The 25,909-nt window shown below is 46.1% G+C and overlaps 1 protein-coding gene across 7 annotated transcripts in view; it reads left to right on the forward strand.

Annotated features, from left to right (window-relative positions):
* The first annotated feature begins 4,939 nt into the window (after positions 1-4,939).
* XB22065601.L (zinc finger protein L homeolog) overlaps positions 4,940-25,909 on the forward strand; it is a 32,858-nt gene continuing 11,888 nt past the window's right edge. For 3 of the 7 annotated variants that reach the window (XM_018266976.2, XM_041565712.1, XM_041565711.1), the window contains exons 1-17: positions 4,942-5,255; positions 11,645-11,972; positions 12,752-12,874; positions 13,000-13,113; positions 13,239-13,457; positions 13,790-13,921; positions 14,404-14,520; positions 14,724-20,036; positions 20,415-20,541; positions 20,622-20,708; positions 20,831-20,920; positions 21,007-21,147; positions 21,289-21,426; positions 21,750-21,875; positions 23,803-23,910; positions 25,529-25,633; positions 25,721-25,864. In XM_018266976.2, coding sequence (XP_018122465.1) covers positions 11,649-11,972; positions 12,752-12,874; positions 13,000-13,113; positions 13,239-13,457; positions 13,790-13,921; positions 14,404-14,520; positions 14,724-20,036; positions 20,415-20,541; positions 20,622-20,708; positions 20,831-20,920; positions 21,007-21,147; positions 21,289-21,426; positions 21,750-21,875; positions 23,803-23,910; positions 25,529-25,633; positions 25,721-25,864 — 7,408 coding nt within the window. In that variant the 5' untranslated portion in view covers positions 4,942-5,255; positions 11,645-11,648. Of the gene's footprint in view, positions 5,256-11,644; positions 11,973-12,751; positions 12,875-12,999; positions 13,114-13,238; positions 13,458-13,789; positions 13,922-14,403; positions 14,521-14,723; positions 20,037-20,414; positions 20,542-20,621; positions 20,709-20,830; positions 20,921-21,006; positions 21,148-21,288; positions 21,427-21,749; positions 21,876-23,802; positions 23,911-25,528; positions 25,634-25,720; positions 25,865-25,909 lie in introns of all 7 variants that reach the window. The other 4 variants (XM_041565716.1, XM_041565714.1, XM_041565715.1 and 1 more) reach the window with 4 other exon arrangements.

Raw genomic sequence — 25,909 nt, forward strand, 5'->3', positions numbered from 1 at the left:
CAGACACTTTCTCCTAAATGAGAGAGCTGGGGGGAGGGGTAACCCTCTGTTTCTTGATTAATGCATGCGCTGATGCTAAGGAGGTGGGTTGAGGTCCTGGTGCCTAGGGCAGTTCTAGATCTACATACAGCCTTGCCCACATGTCCCCATGGCAGGATTCCCATTGCATTTTTTTTATTTTCTGTGTAAAGTTGCTGTAGCTGTGTTATAGCTACTGACTTATATATCAGTTTAATTAATGGGTCCCCTACCCTTCATTTCTGGGCTAGTTTTTTAGAAACCAATTCCCAATATACAATTGGTTCCCAGGTGTTGTAGTGCGACCATGTTCTCTACACAAGTGCAGCAGGAAAGCAAGGGTGATTCTGGCCATTTTGCCCCCCAAGGCAGCCTTCATTCTGCCACCCCCCCTCCCCACGACACTCACCTTTTCAGTGCCGGAAGGGGTCCAAATTTCTGGTGCAATTGCACTCTCTCCACTAGAACAGCCTGGTTGAAAAATGGAAATTCGGTTTTTAAAGGAGAAACAAATCCCTACCCCACATAGACCCCTCCCTGCTCCACCCCAGCCTAGCTGCTACCCCGGGCAAATGCCCCTAACTGTCACGGTCGGCACCCAACACCAGAACAAATGCCAAGCACCCTGGTCTCGGCTTGTGCTTCACCTGTAGTGTGACCGCCTTTGGACTCGGGAGGAGCCCTCAGCTACTTGGATGCCACCAGGACTTAAACGAGAGGTGCAAGGCTAGAGGTTCTGGATAGAGTCTTTAGGCCGAGGGTCACGGTACAAAACAGGAAACCAGAATCGTCGTCAGTACAGGCCGGGTCGAGGCAGGCAGATGTCAATCGTAATCAGGCCGGCAGAGGTCAAAACCTGGTAATCAATCAGACAGGAGGGTTCAGCAGAAGGGTAGTCGATATTCAGGCAAGGGTCAGATATAGAAGTCAGGATAATCGTATAGCCAGGCAGGGGTTAAAACCAGAATCAGAATTATAAGCTCCCAGAGCACCAGGAACAAGATCCTATCACGGGCAAGGTCCCACAGCCCTAATGGGCTTTAAATAGTGTTTGAATTTCGCGCCATTGCCGTCACCACGCCAGCCTACTCTTAGTTCTGGGGCTGGAGCGCTCGCGCCCTAAGACACCGGCGCCTGAGGCCTAATGGAAACCGCTCGGCGGGCGTCCCCGAAATTGACGGAAATTGCTGAAAACGCCAGGAGAAGACACAAAGACCCGGAAGATGGCTGCCGTGAACTCCGATCCCTGAAACTGCACTGAGGGATAAGTAGAACGTTAGGGGCATTTGCCCAGGCTGGGGGAGGAGGGAGGGGGTCTATGTGGGGTGGGTTTTTTTTAATAAGGGGGTTTGTTTCTCCTTTAAGAAGTTACCAGGAGCAGCATTTTTGCCCCCCCCCTATATTTGATATAGAATTATTTTTCCACAAAACTGTGCAACAACAGTAACACTATCCTGCCCCCTGCACTTCTTTCTCCTAAATACCTGCCTCAAGTTGCTATATGGTGTTACTGCTCCTGTCAGAACTGACCTCCATTCTCTTTCCCCTCACACAGCAGTTGCTTCCCTCACAGGGAGAGTTTCAGCCTTTCATACTGCGACAGCTCTAGCCTTCAGCCAATCAGAGCTCTGCTTATTGTGCAGTCCCAGATAGTGAGGAGACCATTGGAGCTTACTCATTTCTCTTTATAACTCACTTCAGGGTTGATGTTTGGTGTTACTGCACCTGACAGGGCTGTTGTTTTTCTCACACACCAGAATCTTCTCTGTCAGGGCTGCAGACTCCTCCTTCCCACTGCACCAGCCCCAGAACTAAGAGTAGGCAGAAGAGACACATGCCTATGGCACAAGGCCGGGGGGCAGGCCCGGACTGGCAATCTGTGGGTTCTGGCAAATGCCAGATGGGCTGCTGTAAGATCCCATAGACAGTATTTAGTGGGCTGGTGGAGGACTATTTGGGCCTCTTTCTACTTGGAAAGCCAGGGCCTATTTTGACTCCCAGTCCAGACCTGCCGGGGGGTGAGGCACGTACCATCTCTACCGCCTACCCCTAGTCTGGTCCCCCCTCTCCACTCACCTCAGTTATGTCTGGATGTTCCCTCGAAGTAAGAGAGACTGTCCGCATCTGTTCGTATGTGCACGAGCCTATTTGCATGCACACGTGTGCTCCTTCACTCGCTTAAGGGGTGGGATGTGACCGGCCAAGTTTCCCTGGGGCACCTGTCCGGCCTAACCTGGCGCTGACTAGCCCCAATCACCAAGTAATCAGAGCTCTGTTTTTTTATAAAATACATATAACATCATTTCAATCAGGGTCGGACTGGGGGGCCCGGGGCCCTCCGGGACAGCTGGTCCAGGGCCCCCCGCCGCTCTGTGTGCACGCAAGAACGCGAGCGGCGTTTCTCTGTGCGCATGCGCGAGTGGTGTTTCTTTGTGCGCATGCGCGAGTGGTGTTCCTTTGTGCGCATGCTTGAGCGGCGAAGCGCCGAAAACTTTTTTTTTTTTAAAATTTCATTTTGGGAGAGGGGGACTGGCCCGGCGGGGGCCCACGAGGGTCGGGGCCCACCGGGTTTTTTCCCGGTATCCCGCCGGGCCAGTCCGACACTGATTTCAATCAGTTGTACTCCAGAGCGGGAACCTGTGGCAGCTAAGTTTGCTGACCAGAGTTGACTGTAGAGTTACATTTTCTAGTAAAAGGACCAGCTATTTCTGTTTCAGGGGACCAGAAAAAAATGACGTAAAATCCGGCAAAATGTAAAATCAACAGGTATGCAGGGAATCCAGGATTCTGTTCAGTATTCAGCTACGATTCAGATTTTTCATCAGGATTTGGATTCACCGAATCCTTGTGCCTGGCCAAAAGAATTATACCCACAGAATTTTTTTTAGCTGATTTGCATATGCAGAATTTAAGTTTTTGGGTGCCATTTCATCTCCCCTTTAGCAGAGAACATATTTTATGAAGGAGTAGAATTAAAGCTGCTGTTAGTGCTAATGCACTGGCTTGGTGCAGCAAAGTGATGCCATTAAGGGGTTGGGTCCAAGTAGTGGAATTCCACCATTACTGCCCAATTCCTTTCATATGCAGAGGTAGATAGGAATTTTAGCATTAGAATAATAAGGGGTAGGCCAGAGAGGCCATTTGCCAAGGGACTCTGAGCATAAAGGGAACCCCCATCTTTCTGATTTTGACGGACCTCTTCTTCTCTAACTTGCAAAAGTCTGCCTCTACTTTAACCCTTATGGCTTCTGGCACCTTTACCTTACTTGGAACTAACCCCCCCCCCTTTATTATTCTCATTTATTTAGGGGATAGTTCTATATAACCATGCAACAAAGAAGGAAAATATTACACATTATAAATTTACTAAACTGATAAGGAAATGCTTTATCTTGAGGCTAGGGCTGCAGCTAGGGTTGCCACCTGGCCGGTATTTTACTGGCCTGGCCGGTAAAAATGATGGTTGATCCCAATGTTATTATTAGGGAATAAAGATAAATATATAGGAAGGTCAGTGATCCCAATGTTATTAATAGAGAATAAAGATAAATATATAGGAAGGCCAGTGATCCTAATGTTATTAATAGGGAATAAAGATAAATATATAGGAAGGTCAGTGATCCCAATGTTATTAATAGGGAATAAAGATAAATATATAGGAAGGTCAGTGATCCCAATGTTATTAATAGGGAATAAAAATAAATATATAGAAAGGTCAGTATATGATCCCAATGTTATTAATAGGGAATAAAGATAAATATATAGGAAGGCCAGTGATCCAAATGTTATTAATAGGGAATAAATATATAGGAAGGCCAATGATATGATCCCAATGTTATTAATAGGGAATAAATATATAGGAAGGCCAGTGATCACAATGTTATTAATAGGGAATAAAGATAAATTTATAGGAAGGTCAGTGATCCCAATGTTATTAATAGGGAATAAAGATAAATATATAGGAAGGCCAATGATATGATCCCAATGTTATTAATAGGGAATAAAGATAAATATATAGGAAGGTCAGTGATCCCAATGTTATTAATAGGGAATAAAGATAAATATATAGGAAGGTCAGTGATCCCAATGTTATTAATAGGGAATAAAGATAAATATATAGGAAGGTCAATGATATGATCCCAATTTTATTAATAGGGAAAAAAGATAAATATATAGGAAGGCCAGTGATATGATCCCAATGTTATTAATAGGGAATAAAGATAAATATATAGGAAGGTCAGTGATGATTACAATGTTATTAATAGGGAATAAAGATAAATATATAGGAAGGCCAGTGATATGATTCCAATGTTATTAATAGGGAAAAAAGATAAATAAATAAGAAGGCTGGTATTTTTTTCTGGAAAAGGTGACAACCCTACTTGAGGCCTGCCCTGTAAGCAATGTGGATCATGCATCCAAATAATTGCTAATCATGAGTCTTAAAAGCAGTAACAAGGTAACCCTAAGAGCTAGCACTCCTTCAGTACAACCCATAATAACTCTGTCCAGTTCTTGGGGTGCATGTAAGCTCTAGCCCTTAGTGTTCCACTGGTACAAACAATAGTCCAAAGGTTGTGGAGTCCCTGATACAACAATGACATTCTCCTGTCTGTGCTCTGGGAATGAGGAGGCACAATCTATAACTGCTCTGCCAGGATGTGATTGGGCCTGAGGTGCCAACCCATTATAGTCCCCTGTCAGGCTGAGAGAATGAGAAACTGCCGGTCCTGCCCCAGACACCCCACAATGAGGATTAATGAGGATTAAATGCCCCAGCACTGCTGCTCCTCCCATTCCCTAAGCACTTCCCCCCGCTCAGCGCCTGCAATAAAACATCACAGTCAAGTAGCGCGCTGGCTCCTGGGATTTGTAGTTCCCCTTGCGCCGCTCTGTGCAGTTTCATTGCCCCAGGAAACTACAACTCCCAGTAATGCCCCGCGGCTGCGCTCTAACCCTTCCCTGGTACATTCGGATCTAGTCATTAGGCTAATGAGCACGGAGCTTGCGTGCCAACGGGCTGTAATTGGCCGCTAGTCGCGTTCCTGAGCTGTGGGCACGGAGTGAGGAGCAGCTGGCGGTGAGTAGGTACCAGGCCTGGCCCCATCTCTCCTCCTACTTCCTGTCAGCCCGGTGAGTCCTGCCCGCTCCCCTCTATTCCCAGTGAGATCCCGGCACGGAAACAATAGGACCGACAGCGAGAGCCCGACATTCCTGGAGCAGCATGTGTGACACAGGTAAGCGGCCCTCCTGCCCTGCCTCCCCCGGGACACTCACTGTGAGATGGGGGAGGTTATTGGGGGGAGGGTCATGTGACTGACGTGAGATTGGCTCTGATAATATTCCCCCTGTACTGATATTGTTATTGTACTGATATTGTTATTGTACTGATATTGTTACTGAACTGATATTGTTATTGAACTGATATTGTTACTATTATTTTACTGACAGATGTTTTGATCCCCTCTCACTGACATCCCTGGTATTCCTGGGCACACATTCCTGGTATTCCTGGGCACACATCCCTGGTATTCCTGGGCACACATTCCTGGTATTCCTGGGCACACATCCCTGGTATTCCTGGGCACACATCCCTGGTATTCCTGGGCACACATTCCTGGTATTCCTGGGCACACATTCCTGGTATTCCTGGGCACACATCCCTGGTATTCCTGGGCACACATCCCTGGTATTCCTGGGCACACATTCCTGGTATTCCTGGGCACACATTCCTGGTATTCCTGGGCACACATTCCTGGTATTCCTGGGCACACATTCCTGGTATTCCTGGGCACACATTCCTGGGCACATATTCCTGGTATTCCTGGGCACATATTCCTGGTATTCCTGGGCACACATCCCTGGTATTCCTGGGCACACATCCCTGGTATTCCTGGGCACACATTCCTGGTATTCCTGGGCACACATCCCTGGTATTACTGGGCACACATCCCTGGTATTCCTGGGCACACATCCCTGGTATTCCTGGGCACACATTCCTGGTATTCCTGGGCACACATCCCTGGTATTCCTGGGCACACATCCCTGGTATTCCTGGGCACACATCCCTGGTATTCCTGGGCACACATCCCTGGTATTCCTGGGCACACATCCCTGGTATTCCTGGGCACACATTCCTGGTATTCCTGGTCACACATCCCTGGTATTCCTGGGCACACATCCCTGGTATTCCTGGGCACACATTCCAATCCTGTCAAGCCCATGGCACAGGTTTGTACTGTTTTTGTTCCTGCAATTCCAGTATCTTTCTGTCAGGAGGATTCTGGGTGTTGTAGTTCAATAACAGATGGAAAGGGGATTTCTGGGGTATTTTGCTGTGAAATCTCTAAGGAAAGCACTGCCTGAAAGTAGGGCTACATAGAATCCTGGATTTGGTTTGGGGTTCAGTCAAATCCAAGTTTTTTTGATCAGGATTCAGATTTGGCCAAATTCAAGAGCTTGGCCAAACCAAATCCTAACCCCGTATAACTGAAACAAATTGGGGCATACGCCGCATCTTGTATTTCCACTGGTGCACTGGCTTTTCCTGCGCAGAAGAAGGGGTTGGATTTGGTTCAGTATTCGGTCAAATCTGTACCCCTGGATTCAGCTGAACCCTAAAAAGCAGCGCTTTCTGAATCCCCACCTGAAAGTGAGTCTTTGTGGTAAGTTTAGGCCCCCGAGGTGCTTGGCATAGACCAGGGCTCTAAGCTCACCCCTTTTTAAATGGCCACTTAACCCCTAAAGGCTACTTTACAGGTAATTCAGCTGTGCTTGCTGCAGACTGTGCTGGTTTATATGTAGCTGTGCAACATACAGTTGTACTAATAGACCATCTGTGGCTTCCAGGATTTCTTACACTGCAGATTTTAGTCAGATTTTATGGTCAGGTTGTATAGTCTTGGTAGAACGGGCACATAAAAGCTGCCGGCTTGCCCCCCTTCAAAATGAGTCAGAAACTTGTTAACCCAGTGTATGGGGACTAATGGCTGCAAATGATGTGTTTAATATGTATATGGTCACATGAATAAGTGCAGGGCTCTGATTGGTTGCTACTCTCCAATACAGGTTACACCCGTTTTGTGATCCCCCCCCCCAGACATGGGCCTATACGTCATCAAAAACTGTCCCTTTATGTCTGTTTATCTAAAATATTTCATTTTGTTCTGCTTTTCTGTGTTATTTATTTTGTAACATTTCAGCCTGTAAAAGGGGTTGTTCACCTTCAAATACTTTTTCCAGTTCAGTTGGTTTCAGACAGATATAAAGACTTTTTCCAATTTCTTTATATTTTTCTGTTTGTGACTGTTTTTCATTTCTAAAGCAGCTCTGGGAGGGGGGTCGCCGACCCTGTAAACTGTTCTAAATGAATATATTTAGTTGATACATTTCTTATTATTGTCCCTGCTGAGCAGAATCCCTGGGTTTCATTACAGGCACTTGAATTACTGAGCTGTCAAGACTCAAACAAGGAAAACAGAAAACTAAGAAATAAAAAGTGTAAAGCAATTGAAATATACTGTATAATGTTTGTTATACTGTATAATGTGTCACTTCTGTGGTTATTAACATCATTGTCAGTACAACAGGATTCACTTTGCTTCATTATGTCCTGTGTGTCGGCCACACTGTGGGACCAGCCTCACCCCAGCCTCTACCAACTGGGAATATCTTGATGTGTGCTGGGGAGGGTGCTGAATTGGGTGCTGGGGATTCTCTGGGGATGGTGCTGAATTGGGTGCTGGAGAGGGTGCTGGGGATTGTTCTGAGATGGTGCTAAATTGGGTGCTGGAGGGTGTGCTGGGGATGGCGCTGGAGAGGGTGCTGGTGATTGAATTGGAGAAGATGTTGGAGAGGGTGCTGAGGATAGTTCTGGGGAGAGTGCTGGGGATGGCGCTGGAGAGGGTGCTGGGGATTGAGTTGTGGAGCATGCTAGGGGTTGAGTTGGACAAGATGTTGGAGAGTGTGCTGAAGAGGGTGCTGGCGCTGGAGAAGATGTTGGAGAGGGTGCTGGGGATTGTTCTGAGATGGTGCTACATTGGGTGCTGGGGATGGCGGTGGAGAGGTTGCTGGGGATTGAGTTGGAGAGGGTGCTGAGGATTGTTCTGGAGAAAGCTGGGTTGGCGCTGGAGAGGGTTCTGGGGATTGAGTTGGAGAGCATGCTAGGGGTTGAGTTGGACAAGATGTTGGAGAGGGTGCTGGGGATTGTTCTGGGGATGGTCCTGAATTGGGTGCTGGAGAGGGTGCTAGGGATGGCGCTGGAGAGGGTGCTGGGGATTGAGTTGGAGAGGGTGCTGGGGATTGTTCTGGGGGTGGTGCTGGAGATGGTGTTGGGGATAGTGTTAATAATAATTTATAATATTTTATATATATATTATATTGTTGGAGAGGGTGCTAGGGATGAGGCTGCAGAGGGTGCTGGGGATTGTTCTGGGGATGTGTCTGGAGTGGGTGCTGGAGACCGTGTTGATAATTTTATATTATTTTATTTTTTATTTTGGTTCAGTCCCAGAACTGTGTTATTGCCCTGGAGCTGGAGTGGGTGAAGGGGATGGTACTGGAGTGGATGCTGGGGACAGTGTTGATAATTGTATATTGATTTACTTTGGTTCAGCCCCAGAACTATGTTGTTGCCCTGGTCCATACGCAGCCTGTACTGCAGTGACCCAGTCCTGATTCCCATTCCATAATTTCTCCCTTAACATTTTCTGTGAGTGAGGGGGGGGAAGGGAACATTCCGGCCGCTGAGAAAACCTCCTGTCCACCCTCGTACCATTGCCAGCTAATGTTGGTCTTGTGCAAATAAAGGCATTTATCAATGTTGACAAGTGTCCTACTTTACAGAGCGCTGATTCCCTTGGCCGCCCGACCCTCCGTGGTACCTAATAGCATGAGAATAGGAGAGTAATGGAGGCCCGAGTCCTGGGCTCAGTTATCATCATATTGTGCAGAGATGTCAGGGAGCTGCCCAAGTGATTCCCATGCCCAGGCTCCTTCCACTTTATATTATATTCCTAGACCTGATGCAGCTCATGTTGTCATTAGGGATAATAACTCTCCACTTATATATTAATAGATAATTGATGCCTAGAGCTGAGCCAATTTAGATTTAGAGCCGATCCCTCGAGTCTAATTAATGGTTATGATGAATCACCTCTAATTGTTTAAGAGGGAGATATAAGTCTCATTTCCCCAGGACTAAGTGCTTATAGTGTTAAACTAGAAATGCATACGCCATATTTCTGGTGTCAGTATCTCTTTAAGGGCCGTTCCATTGCATCTCGCAGGGGCTTGTGGAGGCAGATCTGAGTATATGGGGGGATCACTGAAGTGAACTATGTTTGTAGCCATTGTAATGGAGGTGCTGAGGGGTGGGCATGGATGCCCTGGATCTAGGCATGGTGTATGTAGAGGATGGCAGTAACTTGGCACAGCATTGCAGGAGACACTATGTTTGTGCAGAGAGGAAGAAACCATTTGGCATTTACCTGTTGGCATCATCTTTTCATTTGTTTTGTGTGGGTGCCACAAAAAGACTCCAAACAACACTTGCTATTTGCCCATCATTGATTCAGGGGGCAACCTCTGTACCATTCTAGGCTATGGCTAGGATCTGAGGGATTGGGCTGCACAGCTCGTGGCTACCACCATAGTGGCACCAAGTCTATCTCATTCACGCCTGAAGGGGTTAAGTCAGCATCTGTCAGGAATGTTCCATCTGTTGGCACAGGGAGGGGGTGGGAGGCAGTACAGTTTGACAAGCAGCTGCTATCTGTCACCTTCCGCCACTGTCATCTCCTGTCAATCAACCCGAGCAGGAGGCGGTGCAAATAGAAATGGATTCCATGCAGCCGTAGCCTTGGGGGTGGGGGGGGGGGTCTGTATTCTGTCCCAGAGCACTCGGACATGTAGCTGCCTGCCCTGCTCTTGTACAGGCCTGAATATTCCAGCCAATCGCCTGTTTGTACTCTTAAAGGTACAGTGGCCCCAGGAGGACATGGCAAGGGTCTGGCAACCTAACACCTTAACATTAACTAGCCAATCAGGAACAGCCCAGGATGGAAATATAAGGCCTGCTGAATAACAAACATTTTGACTGCTGCTGCAACTGTCTCGCTGACTGTCAGCTTTACCATGTGATCGCAGGCAGTCTCCATGCAACATGAGCAGAATATAAAGGGACAGACATGTTCCGGGGGGGGGGGCATAGAAATATATCTGCTTCCAGGGTGATCTAATGGCAAGCTCTCCTTCCAACGCAGTTGCATCACATGGGCTGCAGGCAGTTACTAGCAGTCTCATCAGAACCTCTGGTTGCACATTAAAGGGGAACTATCGCGAAAGTGAAAGCTTCAGCATACTGAAATAAGACACTTTCTAACTACAATCAATTAAATATTCTGCATTGTTTCTGAAATAATCAAGGTTATATTCACTATCCCTCTCTCAGCATCTGTTTCTCTTCATTCTGTCTTCATGCAGCAGTTGGGTGTCAGATATTCATTGACAGTTAGATCCAATATATCTTATAGGGGGGCTCCTTTTGCCTAGAAGATGTATTAGAGGTCACTCTATTAAACGCACCAGACATCATGTCTCTCTACATGCAGAATCTGTGCAAAAGGCAGTTATTTAGTTAGATTTTGTTTGTGCTGGAATCCGTTATTTGAGTGAGTTTTATGGCATTTGCTAGGAAAGGAGCCCCCCTATAAGATATATTGGATCTAACTGTCAATGAATATCTGACACCCAACTGCTGTATGAAGACAGAATGAAGAGAAACAGATGCTGAGAGAGGAATAGTGAATATAAACTTGATTATTTCAGAAACAGTACAGAATATTTAATTGTTTGTGTTTAGAAAATGTCTTATTTCAGTATGCTGAAGCTTATATTAAATTTTCATTTTCACAATAGTTCCCCTTTAATGATAAAAGAAATTTGCCAGAGGTCCAGATTCCGATTAGTCCTTACTCTTGTGCCCAGTAGTCGTTTATCAATTTCCCATTGCCGGGACCCCCCATATATCCAGGTAATTGGGTGAATAATCTCCAGGGAGCTGCCGTTCTGCCTCATTATCCCTGATCCCTTCTCATGAGCTATTAATGGGCTCCAAACCTCACTCTCTGATTGACAGTTTTTATTTTAAATTCTGATGCCCCAATGAGATCTAATTGAGAGCACTGCTGTACTATTACACTTTTCACTCACATCAAAGTGTCACATGCCAGCTGCCATCTATTCAGTGTTCCTGGCACAGGGGTGGCAGTCGTTAGCAGTGACTTGTGTTTGAGCTTTTCCATGGCATGGACCTTTAGGCCTGATCTGTGCCATCACATTCAATGCAGAGCTGTCTCCTGGCACAGAGGAGCTGACACTTTGACAGCCCTGAGACGGGGAGAGATTCTAGTCTTTCACTTAATAAAGGGATATACTTGGCACGTTGCCTCATTACTGAACTGTTTCATTCTATGAGCAAAAATAGCCTCCTTGTTAGAATCGGAACTGGCTTTACAATCTGCAGTCCCAGTGCAGAAGCCTCAGGGATTTTAGGATGGACAAGAGCTGGGAGCAATTTGAACCTGTAAATGCTGAAATAACTGTCCCTCTTCTTGTGCCCCTGTAGGTGCATGATGCCTCAGTGCCTGGCTAATGGCTGCAGAAATGGCACAGAAAGGACAGACCCGTCGCTCACTTTCCACAACTTTCCAGCAGAGGTGGAGGCGGCGAAGCGTTGGGCCGGACTATGCGGAATCACCGGACCCGATCTCACCAATCTACTGAGAGATGTGGCACAGGGGAATTCTGGGAAATACCAGCTATGCTCCTTACACTTTGAGGATGGCTTCTTAAATGGAAATGACTCACGGGGAATGGATCCTGGGCTTCGTCAGGGTGCAGAGCCCACCCTTCTCCTGGGCAACCCACCTAATCTCCAGGAGAGGAAGGGGCAGGTGAGACCATGTGATTGGGCATTGCAGTGAGGGAAACTGAAAGCAATATTCTCCATCCATTAGGGAACATAATCTAAGTAGATAAAAATAAAGACCATTGTAAGATGCCTTATACCCTTGTATTAACTGCTCCACTGTGCATTGTAGGGAGGGTTGCCAGCTGGCCGGCATCCATTGGTTCTACCTGTGTCAATGTGCTGGAATCCATTGGTTGTGCCTGTGTTGATGCGCTGGCATCCATTGGTTCTTCCTGTGTCAATGTGCTGGAATCCATTGGTTGTGCCTGTGATGATGCGCTGGCATCCATTGGTTCTGCCTGTGTCCATGTGCTGGCATCCATTGGATCCGCTTGTGTCAATGCGCTGGCATCCATTGGTTCTGCCTGTGTTCATGTGCTGGAATCCATTGGATCCGCTTGTGTCAATGCGCTGGCATCCATTGGTTCTGCCTGTGTTCATGTGCTGGAATCCATTGGATCCGCTTGTGTCAATGCGCTGGCATCCATTGGTTTTTCCTGTGTTCATGTGCTGGAATCCATTGGATCCGCTTGTGTCAATGCGCTGGCATCCATTGGTTCTGCCTGTGTTCATGTGCTGGAATCCATTGGATCCGCTTGTGTCAATGCGCTGGCATCCATTGGTTCTGCCTGTTTCAATGTCCTGTTATCTATTGTCTGTTATCTGCTATCTGCTGTTGATTTGCTGGAATTCATTTGTTCTGCCTGTGTTGATGTGCTTTGCTGATGGGCTTTAATGTTTCTAATCCCTTGTCTCCCACAGGATACAGTTGCCAGTGCCCAGCAGCTTTCAGAAGTGGCTTGTGAGCCCAAGAAGACCAGTCCATGCGTGTGCCACTGTACCACTCACACCACTGTGCACAGCTCGGAGCCTGGAATGAACCAGGTGAGGCTTTTACTTCTCAGCATTGGGCATGTCCATCTAAAAGCCTCTGTGTCAGTGTGCAGATAACTTCTTAGCTGGGCTGCACAGTTATTCATGTTCACCCAATTTTGTATTTGGTTCCCCAGATTGTCCTCAACTTCCTGGAGAATTCCAACAAGCTGATTGTGGACAATGTGCCCTCGGAACTTGCTTCCCAATCTCAAGGGGTTTGTCCAGGCTCACGGCACGTGGCCAAACAGGTAAGGGGGTGTGGCTTAAGGGTCCTGGTTTTAAGGGGATGGTTAGGGGAGGATATTTTTTTTGTAAAACTGCCAACATCCAGTCTCAGTCTGCACACTCAAATGGATCCCTTCCTATTTCACAGATTGTTCTTATTTTCCTCGGTCATCCAAGTCAGTCAGCTAATCAGACTCCTCAAAGCTCTTCTCAGGAACCTCTCCCAACAGTGAGCACCAGCACCCAGACTGTGTTAACTGGAAGGAACTGGGAGCCTCCGAATCCACAGCCCGACACAGTCAAAGAGTCAATTCCCCGGCCCAGTAAGGATCTTCCACAGACTGTCAGCTCCTGCACTCAGACTGAGGTACGTGCGTGCTGCCCAAAAACGGAAAATGTTGGGTATTTGGTGCATTCAAGAACTTTGAGGGTGGGAAATTGAGAACACAGGCTCTTTGCAAAAAGCCATAGGGATGTGAAGGATTGGGATGCACCCTGGCTTGTGTTCTGAGGTAGAGAGGGTCATGGGTGCTGCACTTGAACCTTGTTTGCAAATATGAGTGTGTGCAGTGCACAGGCCCGGGATCTCCGTTGACTTTATGTATGACCAGTAATCCTCAAATAATTGCTGTTACTTTAACTGTGCTGATTGTGTTGGGCCCTGCTGCCTGGCCTGACCCTATTGTATGTACTGTACAGAGCTGTGTATTCCTGCAGCCAGACGGTGAGAATCAGCAGAAGCCATTCAGAAGACAGAAAGAGGGAGCAGGAGACCCCACACATCACCCAGAGGGTCACTCGCCCCACTGTCTCATGCCTCAATTAAACCAGGTACAACCCACGGATCCTCTGTGATCATTTTTACTGCCTTGAGGAGCAATGCTGAGGACTACAATGTCTTTCCCTCATAGTATTGTGATCCCTGACACATATTAAAAAGGGGTACACTGACCAGGGAGGGTGCAAGGGACTTCCCTCTTCTTATCTCTTCTTATCCATAGCACTTACTGCAGGTCTTCTCCATACTCTACCCTGTGTGTTTTTAAATCCTGGCAAATATATGGCCTCATTTGTTTGCCTTGTGCATTGTATATTAGAGCCCCCACTTACTTTGCATGTGGTGTGACGCTCCTTCTCCAAGCCCATTGAGTAGAATATGTGCAGTGTTCCTTCCTGTCTGAATGGGTTTAGTTGCACATGGGATGCACCCTGCCTGGGAGTAGGATAATTCTGACCATTCAACAAATGTTGTCCCAGTATCAGAGAGATTGTTATGGTCACATCCCTTTAATATGAGTCTGCTTTTCTTGCAGTATATTGACAGCCTGCTACACCAACAAAATGTATCTATCCACCCCTCCGAGCACCATAATGTATCTGCATCCACCTCACAGTGCTCCTGCCTCCACTCCCAACCTCCAGTGAAACAGGTAAGGCCTCCCATTTGATCCTGATTGATCCTCAGTGCTGTGTCTGCATGGGGCTTCCCTTATACCTCCCTCCCTTGCTTGTAGTGTTCATTTAATATAATATAATATATGTTTGTGAAGATTGGAGGAAGTAGGGATAACCATATATAAGACAAGATTAATTTCCATGTTTATGTAAATAGTTTTACATGTATTTCTTATAGATTGTTCTCAATTTCCTGGACCCAGAGAGCAGAACACTTCAGCAGGAGGTCCCCAACCATCATGCAAGTGTCTCCTCCCAAACCCCATGTTCCACAGAGCGTCAGACGTATGCACAGAATCTCAGCCCCATACACACCAAGTTTAACGACCCGCCCCAGCCCCTCTGCACCAAAGGACAGCAAGTAAACTCACAGCAAGAGGTTTTCACCTCTACCAACCCTAATGACGCAGCCCAGGCTGATTGCATCATAGAGCAGCTCAGAGACACACAGCATGGGGGCTTCAGCTCTACCAGTGTTTCCCCACCTGATTGCTCCAGACAAGAGGACATGGACACCCAACAAGAGTCCCTAGGTGCTGCTAATATTAGTGACTTGTCCTTGTCAGTGAGCAGCAAACATGAGAACATGGATGCCCAGCAGAAGGTATTTGGTCCTGCCAACCCTAGTGCCTCATACCAGCCAGTGTGCTCCAGACCAGAGGAAATGGACACTCAACAGGAAAGCGTGGGGCCTACTAGCCATAGTGACCTGTTCAATACTTCGTTCTCCAGCCACCAGCATGTAGGACCAGTACAAGATTTTTTCAAGCCCACTAACCCTGAAGCATCCCTGTTTTTTTTGTCCAAAGACCATCACCCAGATAAAGAGCTAGATTTATCAAGATCTCCCTTACTCAGGGAATCATCACAGCAATTGTCCATTAGACCTCAGACTATGGACACACAACAGGAGGGCTTTGGTCATACCAGCAATAGTGACTCATGCCAGTCAATGTGCTGTAAGGATCAGGCTATGGATACACAACAGGAGGTCACCATGACTACCATAAATAATGGCTCACAGCAGAATTATGCCAATGATGTTGTTCCTTCTGGCTCTTCTCAGCCTGTGTCCATCAAGCACAAACACTGGGACAAACAAGAGAAGCTTGAGAACATCTCGGTTTTGGGTCAAGATGTCCCAAGCGCTCCTAAAGACTTATCCAATACCAGAGACTGTAGCTCTGCTCTTGACTTGGCTCAAGCAGAATACCACCCAACAGAACACAATGGGGATGATGGCCATGTGACTAATGACGTTTCCAAGTCTGACATCTCCAGAATCAATACACTGCATAACGTCCCTGCTCCTATAACTTTAAGTGACACTTGCAGCTCTGTATGTTCCACACCCCTTCAATCTGATGCCAAACAGATGCCAATCTCCTGCCCTCCCATTTATAGGCATCAGCCACAGCCATCAAGCCCTAGCCAGCAGTACCCAGGAAACAAGCAAGAGAGTAAGGCTCTCCCACCTGATCACTTAAAGTGTGAGGATACAGACACACAACAAGTCTCCAGCTCACAGAATGACTTCCACTCTACTAGCTCAAGGTCTTCCTCCCAGACTAATGGCTCCTTATGGACAGATAAAGTTTCAGATTTTTCTCAGCCGGCAAGTTCCACTCAAAGAATCCTAATTGCACTGCAAGAGGCCATCAACTCTGATTCCCATGAGCATTTACCACAGCTTGAAATCTCCAAACACCAGATCACTGATACACCACTGGCTACCATCAACCCCAGTTCTGCTGGGGATTTACCACCGCCATCAGTCCCCAAACAGCAGATACCTGACACACCACTGGTTACCATTAGCCCCAGTGCGAGTGAAGATTTACCTCTGCCATCAGTCACCAAACAGCAGATACCTGATACACCACTGGCTACCATCAGCCCCAGTTCCACTGAAGAATTACCTCCACCATCAGTCCCCAAACAGCAGATACCTGATACACCAATGACTACAATTAGCCCCAGTTCCAATGAGGATTTACCTCTGCCATCCGCCCCAAAACACCTGATACCTGATACACTACTGGCTACCATCAGCCAAAGTTCCACCAAGGAAGTACCTCTGCCGTCAGTCTCCAAACAGCAGATACCTGATACACCATTAGCTGCCAACAGCTCTGCTTCTCCTGGGGATTTACCACTGCCATCAATTTCCAAACACCAGAACACAGACACACCACTTGATTCCACCAATGATAATTCTCTCGGGGATTTACTACAGGTAGCTGCCTCCAATCACCAGAGCACTGCCACGCTAGATGTCTCACTAGATATGGGCAGTTCTAGTTGTTCTGGAGATTTATCACAGCTGGAATCCTCCAATCACCAGAACGTTGATGCACCACATGATACTGATATTTCTAATGTTTGTGGGACTTTATCACATTGTTCCTCCAGCCTCCAATCTTCCAATGGTTTACAGGAAGTTTTACTTACAAGGCAACAATATGGAGATACACCCCAGGGTACTATTAGTACTGAGTCAAACAGTGTCTCATTGCAGCTCACAGAAAACATTGGATTTACCAGTGTTGAGGGCTTACCCAAGTTTAACACCACAGAAGAATTCCAAGACGCTGCCAGCTCAAGCTCTCTTAAGGATCCTTCCCTATCTGCATGTGCTGGGAGAGAGCATATGGGTACCCCAGAGGATCTCCTCACCCAAGATGGCTTGTCCCAAATTGAATGCCCCAAAGACCAGCCCACAGACCCAAAGCAAGCTGATCCCAATGCTTGTTCTCCTACTCCTTCATTTTATGCTGAACGTGCTTCAAACCAGTATTCTGATCTCCACCATGATGTCTTATGTTCTCGTTCTTCAGGAGAATTGGCACAATCTGTAACCACCAGCCATTCAAACTCAGATGTACTGCAGGATGAGATATACCTTTGCTCTCGTAGTAAAGTGCCCCAGACTGACTGCTGTAAACTGGACATTGCATATAACCTTTGTTGTGTATCACCCCAACCTTCCAGCTTGAAACGCAAGCACCCTGACTTTAGCCCTTCTTGTGACCAGTCTACGTGCACATGTTCAGTATACGAACATAAGGGAACACCAGAGCCTGACATCATTTCTGGAGATGCTGTTGACTCTTCCCAGTCTGTAAACACTGACATCCAATGCATTGTCCCTGAGATTTCCAGTGGGTGTGACCTTCTCCAGGATGTATCTGTCTCTAGTGCTTTCACCTGCTGTCAATTACAGAAAAGAGACTCATATGGGGATGCCCCTGGTCATAGTGATTTATCCACTAACCCGACCAAAGCTGCACACGAGGATGTCCCTGACCCTAACACCCCCCACAATGTGTCCACTTCTGCATGCTCTGCTCAGGAGAGCACAGGAGCTGAGCAGTATATCCCTGAAAATGATAAGGTCTCATCCCAGCCTGAAAGTTCTATATACCAAATGACAGAAACACAGCAAGATGTCATCTATAGCACCCCTAGTGGTTCATCTCAGTCTGACTGCTCCAAACACCAACATACAGGCACACAAGATCCTACCCTATCAAATGATCTTATTGATTCATCCCAGTCTGACTGCTCCAAATACCAACAAAGAGACACACAGCAAGAGCCTCCCCTCTCCAGCACCATTGGTGGCTCATCCCAGTCTGATTGCTCCAAACACCAACATACAGACAGTCAAGAAGAACATTCCCTCTCCCACACCTCTAGTGTACCATCCCAGTCCGACTGCTCCAAATTCCAACATACAGACACTCAAGAAGAGACTTCCCTTACCCACACCTCTAGTGTACCATCCCAGTCTGACTGCTCCAAATTCCAACATACAGACACTCAAAAAGAGCCTTCCCTTACCCACACCTCTAGTGTACCATCCCAGTCCGACTGCTCCAAATTCCAACATACAGACACTCAAGAAGAGACTTCCCTTACCCACACCTCTAGTGTACCATCCCAGTCCGACTGCTCCAAATTCCAACATACAGACACTCAAGAAGAGACTTCCCTTACCCACACCTCTAGTGTACCATCCCAGACCAACTGCTCTAAATTCCAACATACAGATACTCAAGAAGAGACTTCCCTTACCCACACCTCTAGTGTACCATCCCAGGCAGACTGCCCCAAATTCAAACATATAGACAGTCAAGAAGAGCCTTCCCTTACCCACACCTCTAGTGTACCATCCCAGTCTGACTGCTCCAAATACCAACATACAGACACTCAAGAAGACACTTCCCTTACCCACACCTCTAGTGTACCATCCCAGTCCGACTGCTCCAAATTCCAACATACAGACACTCAAGAAGAGCTTTCCTTTACCCACACCTCTAGTGTACCATCCCAGTCCGACTGCTCCAAATTCCAACATACAAACATACAAGATCATTCCCTCTCTAGCCCTGCTAGTGTCTCATCTCAGCCTGAATGTTCCAGGTCCCACAACACAGACACACAGCTGGATGCACCCATGTCTAGTGAGTGCTCCACATACCAGCACACTCCAATACAGGTGGTTCTACCCCTCTCTGGTCTTCCTAGTGACACATCCAAGCCTCAAAATTCCACATGCTGCAACAAAGACACACAGAATGATCTCCCCCTTTCTCCCATACCACTTGTCTTATCCAAGACTGAATGTTCCACACTTACACACACAAAGCCAGATCCCCCTATACCTAATGCTCCAAGTGACTCAGCTGAGTACCAAAATACAGACACACAGCAAGATATTCCTCTCTCTGCAAGTGACTCATCTGAGTGTTCCAGGTGTTACAATGCAGAGAAACAGTATGATGTTCCCCGTTCTAGTACTACTATTGACTCAGCTCATCTAGAACATTCCAGGTGTGACAATGCAGAGAAACAGTATGATGTTCCCAGTTCTAGTACTACTAGTGACTCGACTAGTTTAGAACGATGCAATGCAGAGAAACGGCAGAATGCCCCCCTCGCAAGGAGCCCTAGTGATGTATCTCAGCTTGCCATTTCCTGTAATCAGAACCTGAGCTCACAGCAAGAGATTTCCATCTCCAGAACCCCTAGTGCCTCATCCCAGCCTGAATATCCCAGGCACCAGAATACAGACACACATCTGGAATTACCTTTCACTAACCCTCCTACTGACTCATCTCTGGCTATAATCACTGATTACCCAAAGCGAGATACACAAAAGGAAGCCTCTGAGAACATCTCTGAGAAAAGAGGTCCTGTATACCACCATGCAGAGATGCAGCAGAATTCCATTGGTACTGCTTTTTCTACTGATTCTTGGGAAAATAATAACTTCAGGTACCAAGACAGAGACACAAATGTTCATGGCTATGATTCTGGGGAAGTGTTGGAGCCTTCATGTTCAGAGGGGCAGGGTCCTCCTCTCACTAAGAAAGCCGATGTCTTAGTCCAGTCTAAATGTCCCACATACCAGCAGGAAGCCTGTGACTCCAACACAACCTTCAACTCATCCCAAACACCAGAGCTTGGGCAGAAAATGGGTGCACAGGTGGGTGTTGTTTTATCTTCTTAATTAAAAGGAACATTAATATGCTGTTATATCTGCTTTGGTGAGACCTTCAAACAAATCAGTCTTCCCCCCAATTTGACAACTCCCAGGGTCATATTGAACTGATCAAATCATAAGCAGACCCAGGACTGTATAAATGGGCTGATATGATGCTCGTTTAACAGGATTTAGAACCTGCCTTATCTATTTGATTTTTGCTCAGATGTGTGTTGGGCAGAGCATCAGATTGGCCACATACTTTGGCCACTAAGCTACCAACTTCGTCTGAACAAACTAAGTTGACAGTTTATATTGACCATTGCTTTTGGCCATTTTATTCATTTATTATAGCGATTCCTCTCCCATTTCTCTCCCCAGGATCCGGTGACATTTGATGACATTTCGGTGTATTTCTCCAGAGATGAGTGGGCCCTGCTGGACGCGGGTCAGAAGCAGCTCTACAGGGAAGTGATGGCAGAGAATTACAGAGCGCTGGTGTCTGTAGGTGGGTCTGGCCTCTATTACCAAACCATAAATAAACAGAAAAGTAAGGATATGGCACTAACACTATCTTTTGTGCTGTAGGGTATGTGATGGAAGAGCCGGGCCTGGTGTCCCACATTGAGCATGAGCAGCAGGGGAGTCCTATCAGAAGCAGGAGCAGCCTCCATGGTGAGTGCATCCATAATGTGGTGATTGGGTCACAGCTATAGTTGCAATGAAGCCTCAGACAGAAGGAGCGGTTATTATTAATTATTATTTATTTTTATCATTGTTTTTCCTCTCCCTGCCAGCAGGGCGGCACTGCGGCTTCATCAAGAAGACCCACAATGATGTCTCCTTTCTAAGTGTACAAGATGCAGCCAGGCCTGTGTGTGACCCTGGTAAGATGGATAATTAGTAATAAGAGGATAATTAACCAGTTCATCTGCTGTGTAATACAGGGAACTATATGATATGAATCCAACAGGTCCTACGAAGAGCAGCAACCATCTCTGTGCTCTGATGAGACTGGTGAAAGAGATCCCAGGATTTCTGCTCGGCAGCTCCGGTAGCCCGTCTCCTGCTGAGAGCCTGGAGGAGCCCGAGAACAAAGGACCAAGCCCAACAGGTAGAAGGGTCACAAGAGCTCAGATCTCTCTCCATTACCCCTCACCTTGTATTCAACTAGCCCCGCTCCTCACACCCCTCCAGTACCCAAACTCACACATTTACACTCTAAAACTTCTTTTTCATTTCTGTCTTTATTCAGTTAAAACAGAAGACTCCTCCCCATCCTGCACCCCAACTCCCATCATATTGCAGCATAAGAGAGAGGCTCAGCTTGCTGCCGCTAACAGGGCTAAGAATATGGAGCCAACTTATACTGAGGTCATCACAAAGGAAGAAGGTGACAATTTTTGGGGGCAAATTAATCTGCTGGTGCTCGATAGGGAATGCGGTGTAAAATAATTCACATTGTGATCTGAATTGCAATTATAATTGGTCAGATAGACATAACTATATAAGGTACTTTTATATTGTAGGTCTTTCTGTCCCAAGGCATTAATGTTGTATTAATTAAAGGTTCCATTGGATATAATCGTGTGAGTGTCAAGGAAGAAAACGGGGGCTTCAATTTCATATACAGGATTATTTTTTAATTCAAAGCAACCATTGTTCTCATGACCGCATGTTGCCATAACTGAGACTTTATCATTATTCTTCCAACAGAGGAAACATTTCAGACAGATTCTGGTGCATCTACGAAGCTTGTTCGTCCTTCAGGAAAATCTCCCATCAGGCTGTGTGGGGACTTGGCTGGCAGAATTGTTTTTGGAGAGTTAAATGTTAAACAAGGTAAGTCAGGCTTTGGCAAACCATTTAAAGGAGAACTAAAGCTTAAAGGGATTCTGTCATGATTTTTATAGTTTACATTTATCTAAATTACATTGTTTACATTGCAAGTAATTCACTTTACCATTTTAGAATTTTATTCTTGAACCAACAATGCATTTTTTTAGCTGTAATATCTGTGTGGAGGCATCTCAATTTATTGTGCCTGATTCTGAGCTTTGAGAAGGAGCCGACACTTGAGGATGGAACTGCTTTAAGACAGATATTGTTTCTCCCCCTCCCCTTGCCTTTTACCATGACCTAGGTCGTGCTCCCTAGGGTTTTTTCCACTTTGGTGCTATTCTCAAGTCTACCAGTAGGTGGGGCCTTTAACAATGCAAACAAATCCTTCAGCAGAGGTGTCAGGCAGTTGCTATCTGGTTAGTTACCCATTGTTCTGTTGATGAGGCTGCTGATGGGCTTCTGGGGGTGAAGGGAGGGCATGATATCACTCCAACTTGCAGTAAAGAGTGACTAAAGTTTATCAGAGCACAAGTCACATGACTGGGGGCAGCTGGGAAACTGACAGTATGTCTAGCTCCATGTCAAATTTCAAAATTAAATATAAAAAATCTCTGTTTTAAAAAACGGGTCTTAGGGTAAGGTCACACTGGGGGAGATTTAGTCACCTGGCGACTAATAGCCTCGTCTTTGCGGCGACCAATCTCCCAGAATGCCTTACCTCTGTCTTGCGCCGGCTAAAATGAAAAATCGCCTGCGGCATGGCACACGCGTCACTTGGTATTCCGAAGTCACCCGAAGTTGACTTGCAATGCCGCTAGCGACTTTTCATTTTAGCCGGTGCAAGACAGTAAGGTAAGGCTTTCGGGGAGATTGGTCGCCGCAAAGGCTAGGCGATTAGTCGCCAGGCGATTAAATTTCTCCAAATCACCCAGTGTGACCTTACCCTTAGTGCAGAATTCTGCTGGAGCAGCACTATTAACTGATGGGTTTTGAAAAATACATGTTTTCCCATGACAGTATCCCTTTAAATAAAGAAGTAGGTAGAAATGTTGTACATGATGTTTTGTGCTTCTGTACCAGCCCAAGGCAACCACAGCCCTTTAGCAGTAAAGATCTGTGTCTCCAAAGATGCCCCAGTAGCTCCCCATCTTCTTTTCTGCTGATTCACTGATTCACATGCTCTGTGCTGCTGTCACTTACTGAGCTTAGGGACCCACTCACAATATACAGTACACATAGAATAGAAATGTCACAATATAAGGCTGATTAGTAATTAATACACATAATTACTACATGGCAGCACAGAAACCAGTGCAATTAGCATCAGAATTGAATAATCAGCAAACCTGTAGCATCAGCTTATATTACAGCCAGGGAAGCTCATTTTCTGCTGGATAATTAGTGACGAGCCCTAAGCTTAGCTTCTCAACAGCCAATCAGAGCCCACTGAGCATGTGAGAGTCACAGACACTTTCCAAGATGGTGACCCCCTGTGACAAGTTTGAAGTCCTGGATCATTGCTGCTATTGACAAGCTCAAACTTTAGCCTCGTGCAATAAGTTCACTTTATAAAATAGGAGATTTTTACCCACATTTATTTTTAGGGTTTAGTTCTCCTTTAAAGGAGAACTAAAGAATTAGGCAAATAATTAGGCTAGAAAGGTTACATGTTACGGTTTGGCTTTTAGTGACCACCAGGGAAGATCCATGCCTCTCATTCCCAGCACAGGGCTACTGTCTCTTACCTGAGTTTAGGGATCCATTCAAATTATTCTGGGTGTCTCCTTATATACAGTCAGTCAGAGTTTAGAACACGGGGCAACTGGGGCTACTAGACTTGAAATGTGGCTATAACCTGGATACTGCTTGTCTGTCATACTGTGTGAGCTGTATGAACACTGACTATTATCCTGTTGTGTCCATGCAGAAGAATGTGAGCCTTGCACTCCTGCGCCCCACTTCCCTGAAGGTAAAAAAGAAACGTCAGCGCAGAAGCCCAAGTCCTTCCACCCCCCGAGGAATTCCCCACAAGCAGGTACCGGCCATTCTGCTGAAATACCCCAGGCCTTTTCTGCTTCTGGCCACAATTCATCCTTACGTCCTACTGTATTTCCTGTTTATGATCAGGACTTGGGATTATGTGTAATTATTCTCTAGATTTCCCCTCCTTGGGCTGCTCTCTTTCCCCTGGTCAGACAGGGGTTTAAAGCAACAGTAACATGAAAAAATGAAAGTGTTTAAATTAATCAAAATATAATGCAGTGTTGCCAGGCACAGGTAAACCTGCCGTGTTTGCTTCAAAAATACTGGGGGCAGCCATTCAAAGGGGAAAAGGCTTAGGTTACACAGCAGATAAACTCTGCAGAACATAATGTTATCTGTTATCCATTATTTAACCTGTGCCATATAGTCTTTTTTTCAATTTCCACCATTGTTACACAGCAACTTGTTTATATAAACTATAGTAGTACTTATCTGTTATCTACTGTGTATCCTGTGCTTGAATGGCTGCCCCCATGGCTACACAGCAGCTTGTTTATATAAACTATAGTAGTACTTATCTGTTATCTACTGTGTATCCTGTGCTTGAATGGCTGCCCCCATGGCTACACAGCAGCTTGTTTATATAAACTATAGTAGTACTTATCTGTTATCTACTGTGTATCCTGTGCTTGAATGGCTGCCCTCATGGCTACACAGCAGCTTGTTTATATAAACTATAGTAGTACTTATCTGTTATCTACTGTGTATCCTGTGCTTGAATGGCTGCCCCCATGGCTACACAGCAGCTTGTTTATATAAACTATAGTAGTACTTATCTGTTATCTACTGTGTATCCTGTGCTTGAATGGCTGCCCCCATGGCTACACAGCAGCTTGTTTATATGAACTATAGTAGTACTTATCTGTTATCTACTGTGTATCCTGTGCTTGAATGGCTGCCCCCATGGCTACACAGCAGCTTGTTTATATAAACTATAGTAGTACTTATCTGTTATCTACTGTGTATTCTGTGCTTGAATGGCTGCCCCCATGACTACACAACAGCTTGTTTATATAAACTATAGTAGTACTTATCTGTTATCTACTGTGTATTCTGTGCTTGAATGGCTGCCCCCATGACTACACAGCAGCTTGTTTATATAAACTATAGTAGTACTTATCTGTTATCTACTGTGTATCCTGTGCTTGAATGGCTGCCCCCATGGCTACACAGCAGCTTGTTTATATAAACTATAGTAGTACTTATCTGTTACCTACTGTGTATCCTGTGCTTGAATGGCTGCCCCCATGGCTACACAGCAGCTTGTTTATATAAACTATAGTAGTGTTTCTGAAGCAAACACACCAGTTTTACCAGTGCAGGGTATCACTACATGATATTTTCATTACTTTAAAACACTTTCATTTTTTGTTGTTACTGTTCCTTTAAACTTGGACCTGGCTCAAAGGGCTGCAGTTCTCCCACTACATTAATCTGTATGGGTCAGTGGAAACAGATTTTTGTAGTGGCCAATCCACTTTACATTGCCCCATTCCCTTGGTTTTTAGTCTAATGCAGATGCTCCAGCACAGAGATCCTATGGATTCTTAGAGAGAATTCTATTTCTTTGTTCATGTTTCCACCCCATAACCTTCTTCTATCCCTTCCAGCTGGGAGTCACAGAGCAAACATGGCTGCTGCAGCGCAGCGCTCTTTAGGGGAGCCCCTGGGGGCTAGAAGTGCTGCCTCGGGCTCCGAAGTGAGAATCAAACAAGGTCAGTTACTAGAGGGACAATATTTATTGAGTTAATGGTGATCCTTCCATTGCTCTCACCTGTGACCGTAATCTTGTCTTTCTGCAGAGGATTCTGGGAATGGAGAAAAAGCGCTTGATCCCTGTGTGAGGAATCCATCAGGTCTTCCTTCTCCCCATTTTGAGGCTCTGCTGCACCAGGACAGTGATCCCAGGAGATTTGGGTCATCACCTCGAAGATCTCCGGCAGACAGTAAGATCCACTTCTGTGCTCATTCTCCCCAAACACCAGAAGATT

The sequence above is a fragment of the Xenopus laevis genome, chromosome 6L, assembly GCF_017654675.1.
Source record: "Xenopus laevis strain J_2021 chromosome 6L, Xenopus_laevis_v10.1, whole genome shotgun sequence".
NCBI classification, from domain to species: Eukaryota; Metazoa; Chordata; class Amphibia; order Anura; family Pipidae; genus Xenopus; species Xenopus laevis.